General features: G+C 34.3%; 1 protein-coding gene across 1 annotated transcript in view; it reads right to left on the bottom strand.

Moving 5' to 3' along the window:
• Positions 1-1,524: 1,524 nt before the first annotated feature.
• The window catches only part of LOC139696570 (ATP-dependent RNA helicase DDX54), a 33,346-nt gene continuing 22,486 nt past the window's right edge, over positions 1,525-12,384 (bottom strand). Inside the window, exons 7-11 of the mRNA XM_071595375.1 lie at positions 9,812-10,066; positions 7,539-7,662; positions 3,034-3,226; positions 2,588-2,723; positions 1,525-1,899 (exon numbers count right to left, since the gene is read on the bottom strand). Of these exons, the coding sequence (XP_071451476.1) occupies positions 1,525-1,899; positions 2,588-2,723; positions 3,034-3,226; positions 7,539-7,662; positions 9,812-10,066 (1,083 nt within the window). The remainder of the gene's footprint in view (positions 1,900-2,587; positions 2,724-3,033; positions 3,227-7,538; positions 7,663-9,811; positions 10,067-12,384) is intronic.

Here is a 12,384-nt window from a genome sequence, read left to right as displayed (position 1 = left end):
TAAAAATAAAAAACTTTATTGCCGACCATGGTTTCGATACACTGTATCATCTTCAGGTTCACCTGAAGATGATACAGTGTATCGAAACCATGGTCGGCAATAAAGTTTTAACTGTGGAAAATTGCAACGAAGTTTTCATTTTGTCACCCATCTTTCAAAATCAATGCCAGTTGATGACTATGAGTTATTTGATGTATGTGGCCATTGAACCAAACTATAAAAACTTTCATCAATATCAAGAAGAAAGTGGGAAAAATAAATAGGCATACCCATTATTAACAATAGTCTATCAATCAAGGTTGGTTATTGATGCACCCAAACATTAAGAACTGCTGCAGTACTAGCTACTCGAACAACGCCACACATTACAACAAGCCATTTTATAACATTACAATTTCTACTTCCATTCTGTCACAGTCATATACAGTCCATTGCTACAAATAATGCCGACCCTGCATCCACTTCTCCCGTCTTCTTTGAATTTTTTGCAATATTTTAGAGGAATTATTTGGTCTCAATAGCCAAACTTTGGCTGTTGAGACAAGAAAACATGACCATCCTCCACATGAAAATTTTTACCATTCTTATTTTTTACATCTTCAATCAAGGTCCTTACCAACCACTACATTCCCTTAAGTATCTTGCCTAAATGCAATCCTCTTTTCATGTCTGTACTGATTTACCCACATATTTCAAAGCATATCCTTGAGATTTTTTTAAACTATTCTATTTCCCCCGCACATTTTTCTTATTACCAATTATTCGCCTCCTACTTTACATTTTTACTTCCACCTTTTATCATGCAAATGCAAAAAAGCACTGGTGATAATTAAGAGTCTGTTGTGACATGGAGACTTACTGATTTTAACGTACATTGGCATGCTTGGAAATGATTTACTGGATGTTGAATATTCATATTTACAACTAAGCCCATTTAAAAAGAATTAATAAGGAGAAAAGTTCAGCTTCTAAAGGAATTTAACCTGTAGGAACAATTTCAATTCATATATTTATAAAGAGCAATTTCTCTATATTCCCATCAATTCTAATTATTAAATCTGGTAATCATGAATATTTAAATACTATTACACAAGGACTGTCTGGAAAGGATCCAGCCATGTAATATTTTGAGAAAAATAGCCTACCTAGAACAAGGAGAGCTTAGGATGAAATTCTAGTTGATGAGATAAAAGAGAATGCAATGAGGCAGCTGACAACCATTTCAAAAAAGGACTTTGCCAATTGTTTTGAAAAGTAGAAGTTCTGCTGGGATAAGATTCAATTGCTACTGTACTTTTGAAGAGAGTAACATATGGTATGCACCACAGCACCCATAGGGTTATGTGATTTAGTTTCACTGGCTACACTGGAGTTTCCTTTTGATAAACAGTCATATAATCTGACCCACCCAGAAAATTAATAGGCTAAATAAGAAGTAAAATATTATATGGCATTTAGTACAAAACTGCATTTATTTTTTGCAAAAACCAAGTAACAAAAAGAGAAGACCTGCATGCACAAGGATCAAGAGCGCCCTTTACCCCTTCCCCTTGACCCTCCCCTCTGCCCTCCTCGATGTCCACCCCTACCCCGCTGGCCTTTCTTAGATGTCCTTCCCTTCTTCAATTCCTTAGCCTTCCTCTCCTTCAGAATTTGCTCGGGCCTCTTCATCTCATTCCTTCCCTTCCCTCGACCACGGCTACCCCAAACATTGTTGTTTCCCCTACGCCCACCCTTGCTGCTGCTTGCAAAACCCCTGTGGTTGTTTCCCTCATCCTCATCATCTTCTTCGTCATCATCAACCTTACTCTTTTCCTTCCACTCATTATAGCGCCCACTTTTATATGTTGCTGGGATCCATACACCAGATTCTGTCTTTATTTTCTTGACCTTATTCTCCTGAAAAGAGAACCATGGATATTAGGTTCAATTCGACATTAATATATCACCTGAAAGAGGCTTATGTTGCTGCTTCACACATACTTCAATTCTATGGGACACTAATCAGCATGAATATTAACAACGAATTCACTCCTTTGCAAGCTCATATTAAAGTTATCACATTACTGCAACAGATTTGCCAATCCTAAAATCTGTAAATGATTTATTTCAGTAAAAGTGGGGTTATTAAAAACTTGTGTATTTTGCACATCTTAATCATGCACCAGTTCAAGTCTGCAACACACATTAATTAGAAAAAGTAATGGTAATCCCATACTAATCGACATTCATTAATTTCTTTGATGCAGCTCATTGATGAACTGCTCTTACATAGCTGTCCTTCAATGCTGAATACTAAATTGCAAATTAGCTGGCTGTAGAGATTTATTTAGTATGCATATATCTTGCATCATCAAAGAAATATACAAGTTATTATGCACATCCTCACATTTTTTAAAAAATTGTGCAACCTAATATATAAGCCCATAACCAATTTGAATGTATACCAGACATAGTGAGAATATCACAGATTGCCATGTACTCGAGAAAAATGTGTTGTGCCCAAATTAGTTTATGATTCTTACTTTAGAATTTAATACCTTATAGCACATAAGAGAAACACAAATTTTAATTATGGTATATGTACCTGAGTAGAAACCATTTTCTTTTTCCGCTGATCCCACATCATAATTTTTTTCCTCAACTTCAATCCAACATCAGTGTCTGCACCAAGCTCCAATTCAAAGCGTGCAGCATCTTTATCAAAATTGTTTATCGCCAGCCTAAGAATAAATAATAAAGAACACATATTAACTGGAAAAGTTTGATTAAGCGGCATTATTCACCACCAAAGAAGAAAACCTAAACTTTTTAACTGTCAACCATAACTATAAGACTATATATTGGTTATTTTCAAGGTGATATGACGATTAAGATAATAGTGTGAACACAAATAAATAGTCTAAGAATTTCAAGGAACTTTGAGTTTAATTTTTCCTTCCATTAAAAATCATAATTTTTCAGTTCTAAGAACAATGAAACATTTCTGATATTGGGAAGAGCAACATTTTAAGTGGTTTAAAATTAACATACCCTTGCTCTGTGTGATGGTCAGGAGCTGAATAAGGTATGTAATGCTCCTTATCAATCCGGCTTCTCTTATTCACTCTCCCAATATCCTTCAGTTTCCGCTTAGGTGCTATAACCTGCTTAAATGTTTGCTTAATTTCCTCTTCATTGCTTGTTGGTAATTCATTGGTCTTTGCATCAATGGTGCAGTTATCACCTATTTAGAGACAATTAATTAGCCATACAACACATTTGGCAAACAGCAATACATTTCTGCCAACCATTAATGCTGCTTGACAGTTAATAAATATTTTTATAAAATATTTTGATACTGCGAAGTCATTTTGTCAGCTAAGTCAATTTTTCAAACTTGGCACAGCAGAATATATATAAATTATTTCTTTACATTGTTACTAAATTTGTGTACCATACAGTAGGCATGATAGTAAAAAAAGAAACTTAAAATTGTGAGCATTGATAAACAATCACATTGGCTAATGACATAACAATATTGCCATCGTGGATCTAGTGACTCCAATTAAGATACAAAACTTAAAAAGAATATTTGCTAAATGAAAGCAAAAATCATGGTTTTGATGAAGATGATATTACCAACATGTGAGGAAGGAAACAAAACCCGGAAAATGTGGCTCTCCAGTCAGGGAAGCAGCATTAATAGTGGAGGAAGAGCCAAGGAAAGTATAATGACAATAATAGCCCAAAGGAAGAAGAATTTTTAAGCCTAAGAATAGGCTTACTAACTATTCAAAGTAAAGTGGGAAGTAAAGAACCAAAGCATACATAAGGAGGATAATTTTCCATGATAGGAAAATCTAGACTAAAAGAGAAACAGAAAAGAAAAACTGGGAGGACGGTAGGAACCACAAAAAATCAAGATGAAAGATGTGACAATCCTACTAAGTAGAACCAATGAACTTATTGAACCATATTCTAAGCAGGCTGAAGAGATTAACAGAAGGGAGAATGAATTAGAATTACAGATGAAGAGAGAGAAAATAATCCTAATAATACCAAGGGTAGTCAAATGAAAACCAAACACCCACCATAGCACACCGTCCGCTAAAAGCTAACTTTCGAAGTATTGAAATTGAATAAAACAACTTGGCTCTTCCACATAAAAAATTCGACGTGGAAAAGCAAAGTTTTTTATTTTCAATTTCAATATGAAGATTTTCCACCAATTCACGCCACAAAATATTTTACTTTAAAGTATCGATATCGCCATCACTGTGGTAGGAGGAATGCAAATGACAACTAAGAGGCGCATGCAGTTGTTGGGTTATGTCCTTTTTGCACTGACTGGTTGTTGTGGCAGTTGTTAGGCTTTTGTTGGACTGACCCTCCTATAAATCTGAAGACCATTTTGTTAGTCTATTAAGGGGAAAAATCATGCCTCAATGGTATGGAGAACAAACTTCTAATTAGATAGATGTGATAAAAATAAATACATAGGGTAAAAAAAACAAAGTAAAATAGGCTAGGTCCATTTTGGATACACTTTTCTGGAAATTTTGAGCTAGAAAAAATTCATAAAAAAAACATTTTTCACACAATGGCAGCACATATTTCACTTGGAATTAAGATCTTCAGTCATTCACTCTAATTAGGAGCAACAAACTCACATTTTTTACGTATTCTATTATTTCATTTACGAGCATATATTATGATTGATGATGACAGCCAAGCAGATGCTTCGAAAATTATAAACAACCACTGAAAAATTAAAGTTTCAGATTATTTCTTTAAGAGTTAATTTTTAAAGGGCATCAGTTTGTTTTTTCGAATTCATTGTTCCTTATGCCTGGAAAAACCAATTGTCCAAAGTATTTGCAAAATGCATGCCCAGAGATGACACACCATGATGAAGGAGCTGTCCACATACATAATAAGTCTTATTATACAAATAAAATTCAGCTACAGATGCACAGATAAATTGTTCCTGCAAAGCTGGGCATAGCCATTAGTACCTAACACAGATAACAGAAGGAGGAAAGAAGTGGTAGGCCTAAAACAGACTGAAGGAATGCAACAAGCCTTTCTTCTGATATATAAGTTGGTCATTCAATAACTTCTTTGAAAATCCAAGAGCTGGTAGTATCCGAAAAGCTTGCTTTTATTGAATCTTATCTCCAACTACACTGATGTTGAGGTTTCAGCTATCTGCATAAAGTAGTTTCATTTTCATAGTCGATGGAAACAAATACTTGTTTATTAAGAAAAATGGAAAAATATGAGTCTTGCATGGTGATTAAACACTTCTATTTTTTAAATAGAAGTGTTTAATCACCATGGCTTAACTCCAAAAGAGTTAAAAGCTGAGTAGGATGAAATCCATGGTAATTCTGCTCCTGTGTTTGCAACTGTGTAAAATTGGGTAAATGAGTTTAAAAATTGCCATACATCCACAGTTGATGAATATTGTTGCGGACTTCCAGAGGAATGAGTGACTTCCTCTGAAATGATTGACAAAATCCATGATATGATTTGAGTGATCGACAAATCAAAGTTCACGAAATAGTTGAGACCACAGAGAACATGTCATGAGGAACAGTGTGAAAATTTTGCATGAAAAATTAGGGGGTGAAAAAAATTTAAGCCTCATTTGCTCTTAGGGGAGAATAATGGCAATTGTGTGGTCCAGTCAGAGGCTGGTTTGGCACTTTTCCTTTGAAATCCTGAGAAGTTTCTGTATCAATACATAACTGTGGATGAAACATGAGACTGTGGTGTGTCGCACACGACTACGAATGCCGGCGACATTGTATGCATGGCATTTCGGCACAACATCTTGTTCCTTTAAAAAGCCCCCAAAATTTCAGAGTTTAAGTGGAGGCCTCGATAGCTTAACTGGCTAAAGCACTCGGCTGGACATTGAGGGATCAATGTTTGAATCCCAGTCAAGGCGAATGATTTTTACATGATGATTGTTGACATGATGAATGACTGTTGCATTGAAATGCATATTAGCGGGTGACTCTGTTAAAAGTCATTCCTGCGGCATATCCTGCAGTTTCTTGGAATTTGTCATGGATACACTACTTCACCCCACAGACGTAGGAACAGTCACAACAGTAAGTTTCTAAACGTGATCCAGCCCGGAAGAAGGTAAAGATGGTGATCAAGACATTGCATAGGTGCACAGCTGCACAGTTTCAAAGGTGAAAATTAAGATTTTAATGTTCAAATTATTGCAACATCCAACAGATTCACCAGATCTTGCCCCCAGTGAATTATTTAATTTACACATTTAAAAAGTGGCTCAATGGAACATGATTTACGTCATAGTAGTATTTATTAGGGGCGGTGATCGAGAGCAGAGGTCTTTTATGACAATAGGGATGGATGAGAATGGACGAAGGGTGGATAGAAACCCAGCATTGGCATTAGCCTACTCTTAACAAAAGATGCCAAAGGGTCCACAGTTTAACGTCCCATTACACAGATGGCCAAATCAATTAAAGGGCTCTTAACAAGTCATCTCAAGTCGGGAAAAGGGTACCACGGGAAAAAATTAGCAATCTCCAGGATTCAAACCCAGGCCTGGAAAGCCAGTACACTAACCACACACAATCACAATTCCCTGATTCACATCATACAAGGAAGTCATCACCAACACAGATCCCTACTTTGAGGACCTTTTGAAATCTTATTTTTTGGACATCTTAAAATTTGGAAAAATGCTGGGAAAAGTGTATTCAATTAAAAGGAAATAATGTTGAAAAATACAAAAAAAATATCAAACATCATGTTTTTTTATTTTTTTCCTAAGGACTTATTGAACAAACTTCGTATCTACTGATATTGCAACAAGAATGATGCAACAAAAAGTATACACATATATGGGTATCACCTTCCATGACTCACACTAGTCCTGATGTAATGTCACAAGTCATTCATAATTGATGTTAAAATCTGGCACTGTTACCATGGAAGCCCTAATTAGAGTAAAAATTCTTCCTAAAATTTGAATGTGTCTGAGATTTCATTACACTGTATTTGCTACTTGATTATCATAATTAGACCAAAAGAAAAAGAAGAATTTGATAAAGTAACTCATGCTGCATGTGTATTTTGCTCACATAGTAAAAGAAAGTACATTGTAACTTCATGAAACTTTTTCATGACTGGAATCTACAGGAAATTTCTACTGCAGGATGCCTAAAAAAATTAATGGTAATCATAGAGTAAATGGAGAAAATTAAACTTAAAAAAGTGAATATAGAAAGAATTATCAATGCATGATCAACTGAAAAAACAACATATGCACACTCAAAATACACGAAATTACACAATTTTAATCAAAATTCAAGCACCGCTACCACAGTTTGTGATGAAAAACTTCAACAATATATTATGCATGATACATGGAAAGCCATTCATTTCAATAGTGTATAAATTAGTGAACCATAACATTTCCAAATGCTGAATTACATGATTAATGTTACATCATGCAGGATTCGTTGAAATGTAGGAAATAAGCAGTCAAAAACCATTCTATTCTACCTCACCTTGGAGCTGCCTCTCCTTTTCCTTCTGCCGATGTAAATTAACCACCACATCATGTTTCTGTCTTTTCTCACGCATGATGGTGACCAATCCAGAGTTGCTTTGTGGCCCCGTCTCAAAAACAGTCTAACAAAAATAAGAGAATTTCAAAAAGTTATAAATGGCCAAGAATACACAAATCAAATCAACATGAAAATAATATAACAAAAAAAACAGAGATTTTGAACTTGCAAGCATATTAAAAAAAATATGTTAGATTTAACCCAATGAAAGTATTTTACCCAGCATTGAGTTTGCCAATTCCAAAGTACTAGCCATTTGGAGAACCTGAATCATGAGATTGCAATTCCAATTTTAATCCCGAGAGACCTTATATTAGAAATACTCATAAAAGTTCTCCTGCAAGCTGAAACCATGGGGAAATGTTATATTTAAACCATCAAAAGTTAAGTGTATGAAATAAATCTGAACACAGTACACACTGGGAGAACCTCAGAACATTCTATAATTTTCTGTAATGCAATTTCTCATTTTTTGGAAAATACTGATGATGATCTCATAGATACATTTTAAAGTGTTTTTCGTGAAAGAAACAGACTGACTGATGTCTATGGAGGTATTTATAATGAACTAATAACGATGAATAGATAGGATAGTTACAGAAGTAAATAGGCCATGCATCTTTTAATTGAAAGTTATTATTGAATATAAGCCTTAAATATAATATTCACTAGGAACTATTTTATTTTTATTTATTTATTTATCGACTTAAATTTAGGAACTAAAGGGATAATATAAGCAGCAGATTACATTTAACACCTCTTTCACACCAAGTTCATGGATTTGACATGCTAAGAAAAAACTCGATTCACTAACTAATTCATTGAGAAACAATCTAACAAACCAATAGCATTTGAATAACTTTAAAGCAAAGCCCCAAGAATGACTGTATATGTATGTAACTATATTATTTATTTATCCCGGGTCAAACTTTGCATGAAGAATAGGATAACTAAAAAAATGAATGTCGATAGATACACATTGCATAATTCATACAATGGTCCCTGAAATACTTTTATAATCTCACTTAGATACAATTAGAGTAATATAATTTTCCCAGTGGAAATTTTTTCAAGTTAAATTTTAAGGATGTGATACTACTGTCATCTTTTACAAAGTCAGAAAGCTGCAAATTATAGTTGCGAATATTCATCGACAGAGTAGAACATATGCTTTGACAGATATGTAGTTTTTTTAAATAGTGACATTTGATTGAGATTCCTCACATTTTCAGGTAACATTTCAAAAAGAATGAGGTCATATTTTGAGGCCCAAATGCTGCATTTTTATACCAAGTGCCTAATTTATCCTTACAGTTGGGGATTCTAAGTCAATAGTTTTACTCTTTCTTCCGTCACTACCAGAATAATTATCACCTTTTTGTTTCGAAGACATATTCATTATTCTATGTTTTGCTCCAGTAAAAAGGTAAACAATCTAAAGAAACAATGACCACATAAACACTATACAATATAATGCTACTTTGTTTAAGACTAACTATAAGATTTTGCCCTTAAAATGAAATGAAATCATGCATACCCTCACCAATTTGTTTTAAAAGCCGATCATTCAAAAGAATTACCGCAATTAATTTTTCATTTTCAGGAGCTTTTACATTCTTGCTCTGAAACAACTTTTGCCATGTTCAATTATCAAAATGCAAAAAGACTCTCCTTGTGGCTTCACTCGTAGACTGCAGTATTTACTTTCTCTGACCTTTTTCTTTTATTAATAACTTTACATAATCTGACTATCACCACACTTTCAGGTATCAGTAGGCCTATATCCTCTTACAATGTAAATGAAGCAAAATTATTGTTTGTATGATATTTATTGCATGTCTAACATCACTATTTACCGAAATGACAGCATACCATTTTCTGGGATTCCAAAAAGTAAAGTTTGACCATGGTTCATAGCATTTTTTCATTGTGATTGCATGGGAAACAGTTGTACCTTATTATCTGTAATTAAAAACTAAATTATATCATCATTAGTCAATTCTTGACTAATCATACTTCCCTGTATGTATTATTAGACCTGTTAATCATTAGTTGACCACCAAATGGCAATATTTATGGGGATATCCTTTGAGAAAATCATTCATCCACTCACATTTAAAAAAAAACATGCAAGATTTACCCAATAAAATATAAATGGGTGCCAGAAATCATTTAAGAGATTCCAGTCCATATAGAAGAGAAAAATAAATTACCCCAGATGGGCGATAGCTTCGAACTTGCTCAAGGAATGCTGATTTACTGGTGCTCTCTGCAAAAGAAACTATCGAAGACCCTCCAGCACCAGAGACTCCATCTTTGTCCACCTTGGCAGCTTTGAAAAACCCAGGGTGTTCCCCCACTTCTCCTAAACCAGCTTCCTTTGCCCTCTTCACGCTGTCAGTTGATGCACCTGGCCTGGACCGAAGGTACTGAGAATATGCATTCTTGCACACTTTTTTCATACTTGCCTTAGAAATAGTAAAAAAAATGGAGAGAATTGCATGAGCTGGAGCGACCATTTCAATGATGGAGATTGTCTTTGAATGCAAATGAAATACCAAATGAAAAAATTAAGTATTTACACTCAGAAAAAGAGTATTTAGCAAAATTGTGAAAGAACGAAGCGGTTGTACTTGCTTGTTCAAAGTCTAGCGTTCATCAGCATCAACCAGCACTTACCATGTCTTCAGTGCCAAAGGAACATTCATTTAAATCAATATCTATTAATTTATACAGTTCACACTCAAAAATTTACCATTATTATGAATTAAAATTAACTTCTTACATAATAAATGATATAAATAACAAACTATCTCATAGAAAAAGCACCACTTCACTATGCAAGCCTTTAAAAGAATATCACAACAAGGAGAAAATTATTTAAATTACCATTTCACATTCATTATACAAGCCATTTCCAGAGATAAGTAGCTGATATTCAATTATATTAAAATTTATATTAGTAAATGTCAGAGTGTCATTTTAGCATTTATCCATTAATTCAATAAAAGAGGACAAATTTTATCTGCTTCTTAGCCGGTAAGGGATGATTATGAAATTATATTTGTGAAATCAACTTTAATTCAAGATTTAAGATGCACGACAAAATTTCACTGCATAAAAAATGTACATAAACTTTTTGGACAAACAAAAAAACATATTATTCATTCTCAGAGTGATTATCAACACAGGATTTTTGAGGTTTTCCATATTGGTTATTGTTAATTGTTTTGTTTTTAAGTTAAATATAATGCTTAAAATCTTCATATTACGGCAATGTTATTTTAATCAGATAATTAAAAGCTTCCTGCCCTTTATTTCAATATTCAACATTTCATTTTAAGAATAATTCTAGATTGCTTTAAAAATTATTAGAAAAGCTAACAATGAAGTAGTAGTAGTTTTAGGGGAGGCGACCGACAGCTAATGTCATATGTGCCATTTCGGATGGACGGGAAAGGAAGGGTGGAGAGAAACCCAGTGTTGACATTAGCCTACTAGATCTAGAGCCTAATAGATCTTCAACTGCAGGACTCCGCTGGTAATGCTATATCAGATTACTCTAAAATGGCCTCCATCCTGAATGATTTCTATCTACCCCATCAAAATCCCACAGTTTCAGTCAATTCAGCTAATTATTCTCCAATTCCTAACTCATGCCATTCATTATATATATTCCCATGTTCAGCCATGGAACTGACCAACGTAATCAATAAATTACCTAACAAATTTAGTCCTGGATTAGATGACATCCCAGGATAGTCATAAAAAGGTCATTTAATGCTATTAAGGATCAGCTGCTGTTCTTAATTAATGAATCCCTAAAAACTGGAATTTTCCCGAGCCCTCTTAAATCAGCAAAAATTGTGCCAATATACAAAGGGAAAGGTTGCAAAATGGCAATGAATTCTTATAGACCAATATCCCTGTTGAATCAGCTGGGGAAAATATTTGAAATAGTTTTTTATCAACGTCTTGTATCATATCTTGAGACATATAAGCAATTATCCACATCTCAACATGGATTTAGGAAAACAAGGTTCACTGCAACAGCCACATATCACATGGTGAATCAAATACTTTCAGGATTGGATAATAGAACTGAAACTTTAGGATTATTTTTCGATTTCAGTAAAGCTTTTGACTTTGTCAATCATCAGTTACTCCTATATAAACTGAAATGCTATGGTATAAGAGGCACGCCCTACAAATGGATTGAATCTTATCTAAGTGAACGGCATCAGTATGTTGAGCTCTCAAGAAATGGCTCCAAATTTGTTTCCCCTGGTAGAGAAGTAACACTGGGTGTTCCCCAGGGTTCTGTACTTGGTCCTATTTTATTTTTAATCTATATCAATGATCTCCCAGACAATCTTAAGTTCATTAAGGGGATAGACCCAATACTGTATGCTGATGATACAAATATCATTGTATCAGCCTCCTCAGTAGACAGCTTGACAGAAAGAGCAGCCGAAGTAGCTCAGATTTTCAATGAATGGTGTCTTCATAACTTTCTAAAACCCAATATAAATAAGTCCAGCCTGATTTATTTCACTAATAAAAAGAAAGTTTCATCTACAATCTCAGTAGATGTAGAAGGTGTGAGCACTCCAAAATATTCCAGTACCCAATTCCTGGGAGTAATCCTGCAGAAAAACATGTCTTGGGAGGAACGTATTTTCAAATTACGCAGCAAGTTAAGCTCCCTATGCTTCCTTATTAGAAATAGTAAGTATTCTGTATATTTAGAGGTCCTTCTATCCATTTACTATGGCGAATTTTATTC

Source organism: Hetaerina americana, unplaced genomic scaffold (assembly GCF_022747635.1).
Source record: "Hetaerina americana unplaced genomic scaffold, ioHetAmer1.1.p SCAF_7, whole genome shotgun sequence".
Taxonomy (NCBI): Eukaryota; Metazoa; Arthropoda; class Insecta; order Odonata; family Calopterygidae; genus Hetaerina; species Hetaerina americana.
Note: the sequence above shows the minus strand (reverse complement) of the source record. Positions and strands in the feature narration are given on the sequence as shown.